Raw genomic sequence first — 16,533 nt, forward strand, 5'->3', positions numbered from 1 at the left:
TATTTAAGTCTAAAGATAATATCCAAACAAAAATCCAAAAGAACGAGTAGATATATTAACTACAAAATCATATATTATTTAGCAAAAGAGCATTAAGATAAGACTTGAAAGATACAGTTTCAATCACCAAATGTTTAATAAGACAAACCACAAATGTGTCATCATGTAGATGATGAAGATGCTCTCTCTCTTTTAAAATCTACACACACGTTACTCCAAAAAAACAAACAACTCACTCATGGCCCCAATCTTATTTTATTTTTCTTCTCTCTTCTGCAGATCTCACAGAGCACTAACATAGAAAAAACCCCACCACCATTGTTGTTTCTTAACCTTAACTTCTTGGCCATAAGAATAATAAAAGTCACAAAAGTATTACAACACCACTGTAAAATCTTAGATTCTGAAATCATTTCCAAGAACTACAGAGAGAAACATAGTAATGATCTTCTTATACATATACTATTTATAACTGAAAAGATTACTGAATCCATAACCTATACATAAAAAAACATTTGCTTAACAATACTAATAATTGATTAATGACTTGAACTAGAATTTAACCGGATGAAACCGGGTTTAAGCTTCGGGCTAAACCGTTCAATGCACTGTAACCTTTGGAACTGAACCCCAAACAGCCAAAGAGCCCATGCCTGTACGGCAAGTACGTCCTCTTCTTCATCTCCTCCGCCTGAGCTCTGTTCGTTGTGTAATGCAGCTCGTGAGCCGACGGCTGCGACCCTCGCCGTTTCGCTATTCCGTTTGTTGGTTTTCCGGCGGCCGGAGTCTTCTTCGCCGGCGCTGATTGTTTCTGTTTCTGCTTCTTGTTCTCGACGGCTGCGTTCTCCGCTTCCGATTTGAGCTTCTTGTCTTTGAAGGTGGAAGGAGAGAACGAGATGTTGGACCAGAACTTCTCCTTGCCGTTTCCTCTTCCTTCGCTTTTGCTCCGGTGAAGCAGATCCTTGATGAATATCCACTTCTTCGAGTTCCTCCCGTAAGACGACGATCGAGAGGAAGAAGCCGAGCAAGACGGCGTCGTTTCGGCTGACGTCACGTTTTCGTTACTACTCTTCGTTTCGTCCTCGTAGTCTTCCTGAAGCTTACGTATGCACTCCTTCACCTCGCTCTCTCCAACGACTACCTCTTCCTCTTCGTTCCACTGATACGCTGCGTTTCGTAGCGGAGAGAGAGATCTCGCTTTCCGGTGAACAGATCTGCTTCTCAGCTTCAGATCCCTCCCTCGCCTACCCTCCGCCTTCCCCTCTTCCTCGTCTTCTTCTTCAAGATCCAGAAGCGGCGCTAAGAACTGAGGCCTCTGGAGGTGGGAAGAGAGCTTCATCGGCTTGATCTGACCGTTGGAGAAAAGCTCCTCCGCGGAGGTCATCGGCACGCCGCCCAAAGAACCGCTGCTCGAAGACAGCCGCGACGAGAAATCAAACTCGAAGTCGCCGGGGGAGGACGAGTCGAGCTTCGATTTCTCCGACGTGGCGGCGGCAGAGCGGAGGAAGAAGTGAATGGGACTCGACGGCGCGCTGAAGAAATAGCCCGGCGGCGGATCGCGGCCGGGACTGGACGGAGCGCTGACGAAGGGAGTGGAGCAAGCGGAGCCGGAGCCGAGATCGTCGCTGAAACGCGGCGTATCCGAGAAATCGACGGTTTCTTGCTCGCCGTGGCCAAGACTCTCGACGACAACCATTGTACTTAGGATTGTGACAGTGGCTTGTTTCTCAAGAAAATTAATTTTTCTGAGAGAGCGCGAGAAGCGAGGTGAGAGGAGGAGAGGAGCAGGTATGCTATGCTATGCAGTGTATGTATGTATGAAGCTGCTTTTTATTCTTAGTATTTATTGACGCTTTTTTATATAAATTAAATTTGCGATTCTCGAAAACTTTATTTTTATTTTTATTTAATTGTATAAATATTCGATGCTATTCTCCTATAGAAAAGAGTATATTACAGTGTACTCTATCTTTTGCACAAATTCATTTTTAAAATCGTTTAATCATCTGACATGTTGTCTGCATGAATTAAAAGTTATAAAATCTACTGGAATAAACTTTATTAATTTAACGTGATTAATTATTTCTACGAATTTGATAATGTAGGTAATGGTATGGTTGTTGTTGCTTAGGATTCTGCAGGCTGATCCAATAAAATAAAGAAGACGAATCTACGGATGTTTTTGTAATCTACAATGTCATTTTACTAGTTTACCCATTTTGAAATAACCTCGATTTATTGTTTGAGAAAGATAAAACATTTACGTTTTGCACAATAATGATCAATCCTCAAGTAACATTCAATGAAAAGAGGAACCAAATCAAGTCTGATTTAAGTATTTAACCCACACCTTAATTAATAAAGGAAATAATCAACTAGTTAACGAAACTAGCGGGGCAAAAGAGTAAACAGGTAAAGGCTATTTGGGTAAAGTGAATAAAGAGAAGACGTGGCTTCACGTGCTAAGCAATGATCGTGCGTAGAAGATGCTTTGTCCCTTGTTAATAAAATATACAATTTCAGATGCCCATTTACTTAATGGGCTAATTTAAGTAGTATTGGGGCTTAAATATGATGTAAACAGAATTGTTCGGGCCACAAACATGAACCCTGTTTGACCTGAATCATTGTCGACTAATCATTCTCATGCACAACAACAACAGCGTGTCTTACATTTTATACCAAATAAAGGAGTCGCCGAAGATTATCGCAGGCGAGAGAGCCCAATGCACGATCCGCAGGAAATAATACAAACAAAAAAGAATAATGTTATTAATGTATAATCTGGGAGCACCTGTTCTTGATCCAGTGAAACCCTTTTTTAACCGTGGTTTTAACTTTATCTTCCATCGCGTAAGCTTTGTACGTCGCGATTCTCTTCTTTCTCTTCGTTTCCGGGGTGATGAAACTCCACGGGACAGGAACATGAGCACTCGTGCGTGTCGTCTGAACTGCTCCCGGCGGAGGTGGGATAGACAGCTTAAAATCTGACGTGCTGGACTTGGTCGGGTGAAACTGGGTTGCTCCACCAACGCCGTAACCCTTACCGTTAACTATCGCCATCCATTGGTCAACGGCGAGTGTCCTTGGATTAGACCCGAACCCGTCCATTTTCCTTACGCCGGAGCTTTGTCCGAAATGGAAAAAGCACCGGTTAAGGGTTATGAGATCGGATGGTTTTTAATTGACAAGTCAAATTAATAAATGGGGGCAGTGAGAGGCTGTGCGATCCATCAGGCGCATTTTCCTTTTCTGAATGATGGTTATAATTTACGAAAACAAAAGGAAAAAATAGGTAATGTAAATATCTATATATAGTTTTTTTTCCTCCCAAGACATGTAAGTATGTATTATGTTCGTAATGATTGTTTCTTGGCTACTTTACGTAATAATGTTAAACTCATTATCAAGAAGACAAGCTTTTCATCAAAATACTTTTAATATAGTTTTTTGGTGTTTTATTTTGAAAACTTATCAGACCACCATTAACCCTAGCATCCCAAATTTTTTTATTTTTTTTTTTCTGGTTTAGAAAAAAAAATTAAAAAACGAATCAATCGCGGACCGTCACATATCAGTGGGGTCCGCGAAACAGTGCTAGCACCGGTGCTTAATTAAGCACAATAAACACATGTGCTTAGTTTTTGTGTGAGTCCCACATATTATTATATTAATTTTTTTTGCTAAGCACCCCCTCTAAATATCCCCATTAATCATGCTCATGCTTTGTATATGGTTAGACGCTACAGTAAATAAATGATGCATACAAATGGGTCATATTATGAAAACATTCAGCCCACTTTCAGATGGTGTCTAGGCCGAGGTATAAAGCAAACATGATTCCGGGATCGAAGATATAGAAATGAAGGCAATTCCCGGAAGATTATAGGCCCGCATGTGTTTTCAATACCATAACGCGACGTAGACTTTTAAAATTAGGTTAACGTTGTTTGTAACTTGTAATCCGTAAGAGCTGAATTATTTGTTAAAACGAGGTACTGATATTATTATATATTGACACAATAACAATATTACGCGAATACGTGTGTACATGCATGTGAGTGAGAAACGTGTAGTGACGAGCACAACAAGGGAATATATTGATCTCATGAAATCACAGCTCAGTAAGGTCATTAATGTTGCTTTTTTTGGTTTTATAAGTCAAAATGTCTCCCACCATGGTTAGACTTGGTCTTTAGTAATAATAACTAGAGATGGATCCGCGCGTCCGCGCGGATGTTGGCTTCTGCAAGAATGATTTTTGTTTTCCATGTAAATATTATATACTTTAGATGTGTCACGATGTTAGAGAATTGTATCGCGGTATTAGTATTCTTTTTAATAACTTTTTTTTGTTTTCCATTGTAAATGTACAATTTTTTGTTTACAAAAAGCTACATAGCACATATATAATATTAAAATGTTAATAGTTTTTAAATAATAATATGCTATCAATTTTATTGAATTTATGTAAACAAAGTCTTTATATTTCAAATTAAATTAATGTTTTTATAGAAAGAAAGAAGATTCATATATTTAACCATTCAATAATTTATTTCTTTAGATCATTTTTATAAACAAAATATTAATCAAAATTTCAATGAAAATGTAATTTAGATTATGATTTGGGCTGTGATGTTTTAAATGTGGATTGGGCCCAAAAAAAAACGTTTTTATCAAAACAAACTCATTAGGTATCTGTTAATTTTTTTCCGGGAACAAACGAACAGTTTTCTTTGTCACCGAAAAAAATTGATCAAAAAATATTTTTCGATCAAAACAAACATAAGATCCAGATGACATGTTCTTCTGATTCCAAATCAAACCTAAGAATATGAGTGCAGATCGTAAGGGAAAAACGGTAACCACCCCTAATCACTATTAAAGCTTTTCCTTTTGAGAATCTTAAGGTTTTGTTTTATTTCTATAAAGCTTCTATTTTAGAGGTTCTTTAGGTTTTGATAAATTTCGCTCTAGAGATTGATTGTTGGCGATCTACATTATGTAGAACGGGAGCACGCGTCAAGCTAAGAAACATTTCATAGAAGAGTAGTTTATAAAAATTCATGTCTTAACACACGGGCTTCATAGGAGAATACGAACAGAGAAGATGGAAGAGGATTTGAGATTATCGGAGTGTTTTGGTAAGTATTTTTTGTTAATTATTCAATTAATTAGAGAATTTGGTAACTGTATATTAATTTGGTGATGATGTTTCTTGTCAAATTTCATTTCAATGTTTGCAAATTGACCTCTTGGCGGGCCTTGAAGAATCTGCCATTGTTCATTCATGAGCAATATAAAGGTGTTTCTCATTTTTGTTAATTATTTATTTGGTTTGTAAGTGTGTATATTTATTGGAATTGGCATAACAGCTTATGTATAATTCCGTCAAACATAGAAGAAGTTTATTGGACCTATAATGGAGTTGATAGATCGGGAAGTTCTATCAAAGGAGTCTGGTGAGGTTGCTTCTACAGAGAACCTTTTCTTTGGCAAGGCAGTGGAGAAGGAAGAAAGTGATTTTCGTGATCAGAGCCCAAGTAAGTTGAAAAGAAGTAAGGAGGGGCAGTTATTAATTTTTGTATTTACATATTTATCAAAGTTGCAGAGATTACTATATTGTGTACTTTTCTAGTGTGTTGAGCGATTGTTTTTTTTTATAATGAACATATGTTGGTGAAAAAACGATCAGAAGCTATGAAGAAAGAAGTTTCTCTCCCACGTTCAGCAAGTGAATCCAGACAACAACTCACGGTTAGTAACTATGATCTTAACTTAGATGAAAGCAATGTAGTAGCATGTAGATTTAGAAATAAGATTGAACCATTGCCTTAGATAATATTATATGGCTTTAGGATTGATTGAATAACGATGCATATCTGGGCTCTTGTGAATGAATGTGTTATAAATAACAAAGACGTTCGTAAATATCTAAATTAAAGAAAAACACTAAGTATAACAGTTAAAGAAAAACTCTAATTTGTCAAACTAAAACAACCATCTTCAGAAACACACTAAACAAATTTGCTTAGAGAAAACAATCATGCTTGTCTGAATCATGAAAGGAACATAAACAATATAAATATAAAAATCTCTTTATGGTTGCGCACAAGTAAGAGATACCCTTACATCCCAACGATTTTCAATGCATCATCTGAACCTGCATGCCTCAAAAACAGTTGTGAGGGTTAAATTTTTAAAATATCTACAACAGCAGAAAAACTTAAAGATAATCAGAATGCGAGAATACCTTATCACTCAGACTCTTCAAGGTTATTAAAAACCTCTTTGAAAACAACATTAGTAGTTTTCTGTTTAGCTTTACCATCTTTGTCGACAATCAGAATTTTCAGTCCTTTCTTTGATGTGACCCTTGAAACAGCCACATATAGCTGTCCATGTGAAAACACAGGTCTTGGTAGAAATAAACCAACTTCAGATAGTGATTGCCCTTGACTTTTGTTAATAGTTATTGCGAAAGCCACAGCCAAAGGCAATTGCCTTCTACGCATTTTAAAAGGAAATCTTGTGTCTGATGGAGTGATCAATAATCTAGGAATATATACTGTATTTCCGACCTTCTCTCCAGTAATGATCTTAGCTTTAACCATAAAATCCATAAGTTGAGTGATCTGTAGTCTTGTTCCATTCATTAACTCAGCTGCAGGATTTATGTTTCTTAAAACCATAACAGGACATCCGACCTTGAGCCTAAGACTATGGTTTGGCAAACCAGAAACCTTTATTTTGTTGAGAAAATCAGGACTTAGAGCTTCATCATTGAATGAAATTTTGTCAATTGGATCAATACTATCTGCGCTGGTATATATCTTTTCTTCTCCTGCAAAATTACGAAAACACTTGATTTGTACACAAATATGAATATAAGTCAGCTAATAAATCGATAGCAATATTTATAAAATTACCATCAAGCTTATCCAACATGTAATCATTGACCATATTAACATCTTCATTGGTAGGACAGAATAGCTCTTTCTTGGAAGAATCTTGGATCTTTGTTTTCTTGTAAGGATAAATAATCACCATACACGGCTTTGCTGATAGCGTCTATAGGATCTTCAGAGTTGGTAATCAAAAACTCTTGAGGGATTTCAATCTCAGCTTCGCCATCATTAGGCTCTGCGAGTTTGCCTTCACCCACTTTTAATATCCAATCTGAGAAGTCCTTAAGATCATTTGCCTCTTCAGTTGTCAAACAACCAGATAACAACCGCTTGTTCTTTGTGAGTTTTAGAACTTTACAGTGCTCCCATAGATAAGAAGAATTCAATGTTGCCAAAACAATGTCTGCCCTACCACCTCCATTTATTATTGGTAGAACCTATCTAAAATCACCTCCAAAAACAATAACTTTTCCACCAAAAGGTTTGTTTCTGTGTTTCCCAACAATATCAGTCAGACTTCTATCCAATGCTTCAAAACAATGCTTGTTCATCATAGGTGCTTCATCCCATATAATGAGCGATGCTTCTTTTACTAGATTAGCTTGATTTGTTCCATGAGCAAGCACACATGATGAAAACTCATCAGGATTTAGAGGTATCCCAAATCTAGAATGAGCTGTCCTACCACCAGGTAACAACAACGAAGCAATTCCACTCGATGCAACATTAAGAACAATATCGCCTTTAGATCTAATAGCTGCTGATAGTAATTTCCAAAGGAAAGTTTTACCAGTTCCACCAAATCCATAAACAAAAAAACTCCCTCCTGTTCCTTTAGTCACAGCATCAAGAATCTCATCAAATATTCTCCTTTGTTCATCTGTCATCTTTGGAACATCTCTCTCAAGGATTTCCAACAACACTTCGCGCGAATAGCTACGCTCATCCAGTATAAGAACATTTGAATCGTTAATACTTGATTTTGGAACCTTTGGCATATTAGTAAATCTCTCAAGTGAATCCCCGTTGTGTCTCAAAAGCTTTTCAATCTCTTGTAAAGCATAGTTTTGCTTCTCCTCATCACTCAACACAAGTCCTAGAAAAAGAAACAGAAACTGTTAAACATCTCTGCCACCTTAAGACATAAATAATCTCTCCATATATATATTTACATAAATTTTATATAATTTTTCACAGTAAAGAATAACCTGGTCTTTTGAAATATATTCTCCGGTTATATTCAATATCCTCCGACAGACACTCCCACGTGTGTTCCCAAACATTCTCTGGTGATGCTAAACTATCATTATTAAGCATCATAGCAAAACACTGTCGTAAATCACTTGCAGAGCTATCATAACTTCTCTTCAACAAATCATCAATATACTCGTGATCATCGTCTAATAAGCCACGTGCACAACATGCTTCTTTGTAACTCTCGTAAAGAACACCTTCAAATGTCTTTATATCCTCATAACTGGTAGGACCTCTTACAATGTTCAACAACACGCGGAGATAATATGAATCTTCTTGTTTACGTGGAGCATAGTTAATGCTGCCAAGACTAAATCCTCTTTTCCTTCTTTTGAATTTCTTCAACTTCTTATCGTAAGTAAAGAAGTTCGGTATTTGCGCATATGTGAGGGTTTTCGCAAGTGAATCGATCTTACACAACTCAAACCATGCTAAGAACATTGTATTCTCAATGAGCTTACGACTAACCACGGCTTCCATCTTATCTTTACCTCTGAATATAACATGTTGTTTTCCAGGAAGATGAAAACTAAGCTTCTCGACTGCAGTAGATCGATAATGAATTGGAAAACCGAAAGTTCTCTAGGCACCTTCACAGGCAGAAACATATCTACAACAAACAAAAAAATTGTTAACACACCCAATATATTTGTTCACATCTATATATATATTGACTCGGGTATTTCTTTAATGAAATGGAATCATGTTTACTACCTGCAGTCAAAAAAATCTTTGAATTCGTCTTTTATTTTCTCCACACTTCCATCAAGACTTCCCAATTGGTTTGTAACAACATGGTCAGGAGGTTCCACAGCCACAGTGACACGATCTTGACCTTTATTAATATACTTAAATAAGTATTTAATTGAGCCGGCTTGGTTGCACCATTCAACATTTATGTGAGCTCGGTAACGAAGAGAGAGTTCCTTATTGTAAGGAATAACCCATTGATTATCACATTTCACACCACTCTTCTCGACATAATTTTCCACTTGTTCACGCCTTCTATATACAGGAAACCCATCTTTATTAACGGTAGTCCTTTCAGCATATGGTTTTGGATATCCCTTAGAACACAATCCATTCTCAATGCATGGAGAATTCATATTCGCAGCTCCACATGGTCCATGCATCATCATGTCTTTAACAACTTCATAAAGATTAGGCTCTGTTGATTTATCAGGGATTTCCGCAGAAATAATCTTGTCTATGTCATCTGTGGTGGGAAGCTTGTAGTCAGAATGCATGAACAGAAGAATGTGTGCATGAGGTAGACCACGTTTCTGAAACTCTACTGTGTACATAGCTGTAAGAAAAATTATTAGTAAGTATGAAAAGTTAAATAGATTAGATATATAAACATTAACTCACATGAGACTGTCTTCCCAAGAATGTGCTTTTTAGTTAAATCATCCATCAACAATTCAAGTTTCATTTTGAAAATCCGACAAATAACTTCTGGTCTGTCTTCTGGCTTCAAGTTTCTTGTCTTAAGGAATCTGGTGAGCTCTGGCCATTTAGGATTGCACGTAAAGGTGATGAAAAGGTCAGGAAATCCGAAATGCTTACAAATGGTCATAGCATCCAAATAATTGTTCTTCATGTATCTAGGACCACCAGTGAAAGAAGCTGGCAACACAAATTCTGTCCCTTGTTCATTCATATTAGTCCTCCCAGCATTTTCAGACTCTTTAATAGAGTCAAAACTGTCAGATCGCAAAGACGACTGATTCAACTTAAGATAGCGTAGACGATTAGACTCTATAGTGGTGTAGGCATCAACCAAAATCTGTTGAAATAGACGTCGAGCATGAAGGAGATGTCCCGACTCATTCTTGCGTTCGTGAAGACGAAATGCAAAGAATTGCCTCATACTAATTGTAGCTTTCTTCTGTTTCTTGGTAGCTTCAGTAACACCTTTCTTAATCCCAAGCCTGAAACCATCTTCTCCATATGTGAACAGTAGAGGATACTGGAGTGCTAGATAGGATGCATGAATTTCATTAATTCTCATAAGCTTTTTCTGAATGTTGTTGAAGCACTATATCTCTTTTATCCGTATCAAGATTAAAATCGCCAGGAATTAATGCAGCCACTTTAGATGCCATAGGTGCGTTATAGGTTCTTCCATCAGTGAGCCTATCACTAATAATCCTCATGTGAAATGCATCTTCAGGATTTGTATCAAATCGTTCTCTGGCAGACCTAAACTGCTTAACATAGGGATTCACTTCATTCAACATCTTCATCAAAACCTCAATGATTTCTTCCTTCAAAGTATCAGCTTTTTTTACTTTTACACTCATGCTACTCTTGCTGTAAAATACAACAAAAAAAACCCAAATGTTAGAATGCTGAACAAATCAGAGGTCGCATATCATAATATAACAAACTGTTCAAAGCATCAATGGTTACCTCAAACAATTGGCTCTGTTTTTCATTTCATTTTCAGTGTCAGTTATGTATAGCTGTCCAAATTTGGCTGTCATACCTTCTGGTGGTCTCAAACTCCCAAGTAGATGGTAATTTTCTCCGTGCAACTGAAACATATCTGGACCAACACCTTTCTTCACAGATCTTTCAACTTTTCCTCCAAGCGAAGTAAATGAAAGAACCATTTAATAAGGTCTGAGATTTTTCTGAAAATGTTTGCTTAACTTGTCATCTCCCATCATTAATTTTTTCAGTACTTCTGGTAGTTCTTTTAGAAGGGGCAGCACAACTTGACCTTGCCCACAACATAAAGTAAAAGAAGGAGTATGTGTATTCCTGCGCCTGTTAATCCGTTCTCCATACCACATAATAGCACCACAATGGGAACATGTGTATGATGGATCACCCTCATCTATATAATCTGCATATGTTAAAAACGACAATATACTTTTAATATTATAGCAAATACAATCATAAAGAAATTCACATGAAAATTGAATATATCATATACCTCTTGATTTACATATAGAACTCTTTCTAAGAGGTTTAGTTTTTCTTTTGACTTCCTGCCTAAATGGATATGTTATGTTTGCATTAGATACATCTAGGCCGAGATCATCATTTTCAGAGTCTGTAGTTTCTTGTGAGCTAACATCAAACTCTAGGTCAGCATCAATTTCCTCAATTATTCCTGTACAATGAAAATAGGTACAAAAACGTTAGGACAAAGAGGTACAAATTCTGTAACATCAATACTATTAAAACACATATGAAAACAAATCACCTTCAATATCAACATCACAATCATTCATTTCTTCTGGATCATCTTCAATATGATCATCGTGTAGTTGGTCTATATTGGGAATGTCATATCCAACTGTTATTTTGTTCTGTCGTTGCTTCCTCTTGTTTGGTACATGTGTGGTGTTTGTCTCTGTTGACCTCTGATCTTTAGCTACACAATTTTTAAAAAATTATAAAAAACACTACCAAAAACATTCTTTTGTTTAGAAACATGTACTTCATTTTTCACACCATTTGTTTAGATTTAGATACATATACATTCTTACATGACAAAACAGTAAAACAACTTCTCTGCTCTGTAGTTTTTGTAGACTGGTTTGAGTTCAGAGACACACCTGCAATCATGTATATTATTAAATAAGATCATGTAAAATTTTAGGTTTATTAAATAGACTTACCGAGCACACGTCTACGTTTATAACTTGGAGTTTTTGGTGTCCTTGTACACAGACCTTCTTGAGCATTATCAACTTCACTGAAATGTGTTTCACTGAAATTAGTAATGTCCCTGAGAACTGGTATTTTCTTCCTTCGATGTAGACACTTGTGTAGTGTTTTAGTTTCTGCTGAGCTTTTATCTTTAGCTACACATAGAACAAAACATTAGATATAACACTACCAAGAGGTTTACAATATTCACTCTCTTAGCCGATATTCTCTTGTGTACATATCTCTGCTTACATGATAAAGATGTCAAACAGCTTCTTTGCAAAGGCGTATTTTGATTCTGGTTTGACACTAAATCCACACCTGAAACGAAGAGAATGATAAGAAGATCAGGAATGAAACAATTTCAACTTGCTTATTTAACATATCATTATTTTGAAGATCAAAACCACGTTTTTAATAAATCATTACCGAGAACACATCTGCGTTTGCAAGTTGAGGTTTTTGGTGTGCTGATATTCTGGCCTTCTCGCACATTATTATACTTAGAAATAGGTCGTAGATCCAGATCATCAAAAATTCTTTTAAAAACAGAACATATAGCAACAGATGGTTGGATATTCCTCTGGTCTATGGTCTGGTTTCCTGACAGCGATTGTTGTTTCAAACCTGTGTTATCATTCTCCTTGTAAGAGATTTCTTTCGAAATCTGTCTTTTTCTTTTCATAGTTCGGTTGCCTCAGCAAAAGAAAACCCTTACTATGTTTTATGGACTGCAGAAATGAGGATTTAGGATGATCTTAAATATTAAATTTCTAGCACAAAGATAGTTGTTAGTTAAGTCCTTTTGTGTGTCACTTATGGTAACAGAATATATTTGATAGAATCTTTATTACACATCGATTTTTAATCATTTTTTAAGTCAGTAAAATTGAATCCTGTTTAGTTATATTTGACAAAGCTCTGTGTCATTCACGTTTTTTAGATAACGTTTTTTTAAATGATTTCTATAGGATCACTTGGAATGGAAATTGCAAGTCCGAGAAAAGGGATGTTGTTACATAGACAGCATTGTTTTACTAACGGCATAAACAGGTATTTTCGAATAAACTTTTGGTTGTGTAGTTATCGTAGTGTACAATAAGTTATAGAGTGTTACATGCTAAGTTTCTGGTTAGGTAAATATAGTAACGACAATTTGACATCATAAGTCATAAAAAAACAAAGTTTATTGAACCAAAATAGTTGTAATAAGATAAATAATAAAAACAAAATGAAATGCGGAAATAACTGGGAAATTCAAAACAAAAGCATGAAAAAACCAAAACAAACAACTGGCCATATGTAATGTAGTCCTCACATAACTAATCTTCCTTAATCTTCTCCACCTTGATGCTCTGAGCACGAAGCTTCTTAGATGTAGAATTCATGTAACTAAGCTCAGCATCTCCTTCCTTACGCTTGGAGAAAGGTGTTGAAACATCTGATGAACTCTCTATGTTATAATCAGTCAAACGCACCTAATAATAATAAAAAATTATTAGGATACCAAGATGCATATACAAATAATAGTTAGGATGGGTAATAACAATCTCCAGACCTCGCGACCTCGCCGGTTGAGAGTGTAGATGAATTGGTCTCAATCAGAGATACTGGTTCAGAAAGTGATTCTATTCTATGAATGTGATCTCCAGACCAGACCTCAGAGACCTTAAAGGTATCAGAACCGTTGGCTACATTATCATTTGCGATGGAAATACCAAAACAAAAGGATTTTCCAACACAGTTTTTGATTGGAATAGGCAGAATATTTGGGTCTTCGATCTGTAAATCTCAAAATTACTATCAAAATTATACTTAAAGTAATAAAATAAATATCTCCAATAAACATTTGTTACCTCAGCATATGACCCATCCCAAAGTGTCTCAGCTTTTTCACCAATAATAGTTTTAGCTACAGTGTCAAGTAACATTAACTGGCATGACCCTGTGTCATCTTTCACAAACAGATGAAGCTTATACCTGCAGGTTTAGGAAATGTCAAACCATTATATTGAATGTTAGTAATTTTCAAGTAAGTCACGGCTGATAAACAATGAGAAAATAATATAATCATCTTGGGTGATTACTTGGGTGAGACATCAGTTGTGTTTGCACGACACACATCACAATAGAATACTGGCTTCTCAGATTCAACCATCTTACCACCGCCCTTCCTACCAACTCTGGTCGTACGTCGATTGTGCCTGTTACATTCAAAATAGAACCAACCCCAATCCATGTCTATGGCTTCTATTGTACAGACGATTTTGCAGCTCTCAGCCTAAATGGTTACACAAAAGATTTTTGTAAACATATAATAATAGGATAGACTAACACTATGGAAAATATTTAATTGTTTGTTAAGTTACCTCAACAGCAAGATATATCTCAGAAATACACTTAATGTCAACCTCATTCCAATCATCAACTACTTGCTTTGATAACCTTATTTTCATCACTGCTACCCAAAAGAGCTAAGGGAAGATCAGTTTGCGACATCCTGAAATTCAACATTGTTTCTTTTAGTATAAATATTATACACATAAACAATTTAAATCAACTTACTTCTGTCTAAAGTCAATAGCTTCCTCCATGATTGGGTTAAGCATCAAAACTGAAGAATCAAAAGCGTTGGTGATTTGCACTTCACCTATATATTTCTCAGAAGGTTGGAAACGATTAATTAATTGGTTAGATAAATAGAATGAGTGTAAACTCGATTTAAATAATTATGTGTATACCTCTAAAATTACTGATTTTGGCAAAGCAGATCAAGAATACAATAGGTTCATCTTTTGATTCTTCCACATGCGATTCAATTTGCTCAGCGTATGGTCCCCATAAGCAACATACCAGTTCATTCCCACTATATTTGGTAATCAGCAAAACACAGAAAATTTGTAGGAGACATCAGAATAGTGTCAAAACCATTAGCGCGGAAAGAAATACAAAATTAATACCTAGTATCACGCAAACGAAAGTTTACTCTCTTCATGTTTTCACCAGTTTTCAATTGACAGATAACTACTTCTCCAAGATCTACCACTTGGCCCATAACATCTGTTTAAGCAACATAATAAATTCAAATAACTATAAAGTGCTACACACAAAATAGAAGGTAAAGTGAGGATCGTTTTTGGTGCATACCAATCAGAAAAAATGTTTTGAGCTTTCCTGTTACAATTTCCTCGTAACTTGCTAGAGAGAGGAACTGATTTTCATCACGATAATCAGTAGGTTTTATCTTGGTATCTCCAATGACGGTGAGTTTGTATTGAAATTTCGATGGTCTATTTTGACCTCCAGTAGCTGAAATCTTAAAGTTTTCAAGCTCTCTCCGTTCTCCTAGCTGTATATCGCGTTGTACACGATACATCAGAGTTCTTTTGCATGAGGCATGAATTTTTTGACCCTGCAAAAACGTAGTATTAGATTCAATATAATTTGGGATGCCTTAATCAAATTAATTATAAACCTTATGATCTTACCGTTTCGTCAGCGAAGATGCACTCAAGAGATTCGCCCCCATAATCAGTCTTTGTTTTCCATGTATGAAGAAGCTTGAGTCGAATTCGCCATTCCTCTTTAAAAGGCTTGAGATCGTTGATAAGAACCATTTTTCTTGAGGCAGACATGTTTGTTTTATGAGATGTGTGTGGATATTAAAGCCGTCTTGGATTTGGTATATATAGATAAGTGAATAATTTAGGTCAAGAGGAGTTATGGACTGGTTAGATTTAGTGCGTATATTCTCTGATTTTATAATTGATCTGTTGTAAATATTATAGGATTCGTTGTAAATATTGTTAAATAGGTTGCCCGAAATTATGGTAACTAATTTAGTTTTAATCCGAACTAAATTATGAGACAATGTAATCTACAGCAAAAAGATATGCACCTTGGTATTCACGTTTACTTAGGTAACATCTTTTGTAAATCAAATATTTTGAGAAGATATAGAACTGATTTAGAAATATGGTTATAATTGCTTGCAAGGAGTTATTGCGTGGTTAGATTTTATGCGTATATTCTCTGCTTTAAATATGTTAACTAATTCCTATATTTTGTAAATATTATGAGAGTGGTTTTTTAATATTGTTATATATGTTGACGCAGATCATGGTAACTAATTACGAAGGCAGTGGACGGAAATTATGAGGCAAGGTAATCTCAAGCAAAAAGATATGTTACTTGGAGAAAAATATAACGTGGAAAGAAAGGTTAGAATTAAATAATGATCATTAAATTAGTCAATCAGATCTTTGGAAATATATATGACTGATTTATAAAATATGGTTATATAATCTCGCGAAAGTTATGGTAACCATCCGAAGATATGAGACATGATAAGGATATTTACAGACTCTGGTTATGAAATATCCAAAATTATATGATTACACATTAAATAAAGACGATCACATAAACAATATTGACTTACATTGGTGCTAAATAATTGAAGGGTTTATATTATGAATTAAACAATCTCACTTGATTTAACAAATATTTTTAAATGAGCATCGGAATTGGAATATGGGTAGAAAGAATAGATCTGAAGTTTTAGGAGCTATTAACCATCGTAGTGAGAGTGTTCCACGTTAAGTTGCTGGTTAGGTAATTCTCTATTGGACTATTGATTATTGGCAAAACACATGCTTTTTCATTAAAAATGTGATTCAAAGTAAAGTAATGAAAAAACAAAGCGAAA

At 35.7% G+C, this 16,533-nt stretch overlaps 4 protein-coding genes across 4 annotated transcripts; all 4 read right to left on the reverse strand.

The window, feature by feature from the left end:
- Positions 1-373: 373 nt before the first annotated feature.
- On the reverse strand, positions 374-1,956 carry LOC106368525. Its single transcript, XM_013808517.3, has one exon. The coding sequence runs from the start codon at positions 1,694-1,696 to the stop codon at positions 560-562; it is 1,137 nt and encodes a 378-aa protein (XP_013663971.2). The 5' UTR covers positions 1,697-1,956; the 3' UTR covers positions 374-559.
- Positions 1,957-2,478: 522 nt separating this feature from the next.
- Positions 2,479-3,187, reverse strand: LOC106345274. Its single transcript, XM_013784501.3, has one exon. It carries the CDS (start codon positions 3,109-3,111, stop codon positions 2,773-2,775), a length of 339 nt encoding a protein of 112 aa, XP_013639955.2. The 5' UTR covers positions 3,112-3,187; the 3' UTR covers positions 2,479-2,772.
- Positions 3,188-6,257: 3,070 nt separating this feature from the next.
- Positions 6,258-10,780, reverse strand: LOC106441802. The gene is made up of 9 exons (XM_048766999.1): positions 10,578-10,780; positions 10,240-10,478; positions 9,534-10,142; positions 8,877-9,468; positions 8,753-8,772; positions 8,117-8,704; positions 7,360-8,004; positions 7,048-7,206; positions 6,258-6,844 (listed from the first exon to the last, which is right to left on the reverse strand). The coding sequence occupies exons 1-9, from the start codon at positions 10,778-10,780 to the stop codon at positions 6,258-6,260; spliced, it is 3,642 nt and encodes a 1,213-aa protein (XP_048622956.1).
- A 2,370-nt stretch (positions 10,781-13,150) lies between these two features.
- On the reverse strand, positions 13,151-15,445 carry LOC106384244. Its single transcript, XM_048767000.1, has 10 exons — positions 15,317-15,445; positions 14,976-15,240; positions 14,789-14,888; positions 14,570-14,694; positions 14,394-14,478; positions 14,198-14,273; positions 13,916-14,109; positions 13,685-13,808; positions 13,488-13,610; positions 13,151-13,306 (listed from the first exon to the last, which is right to left on the reverse strand). Exons 1-10 carry the CDS (start codon positions 15,443-15,445, stop codon positions 13,151-13,153), a joined length of 1,377 nt encoding a protein of 458 aa, XP_048622957.1.
- Between the last annotated feature and the right edge of the window lie 1,088 nt (positions 15,446-16,533).

This window comes from Brassica napus, chromosome C8, assembly GCF_020379485.1.
Source record: "Brassica napus cultivar Da-Ae chromosome C8, Da-Ae, whole genome shotgun sequence".
NCBI classification, from domain to species: Eukaryota; Viridiplantae; Streptophyta; class Magnoliopsida; order Brassicales; family Brassicaceae; genus Brassica; species Brassica napus.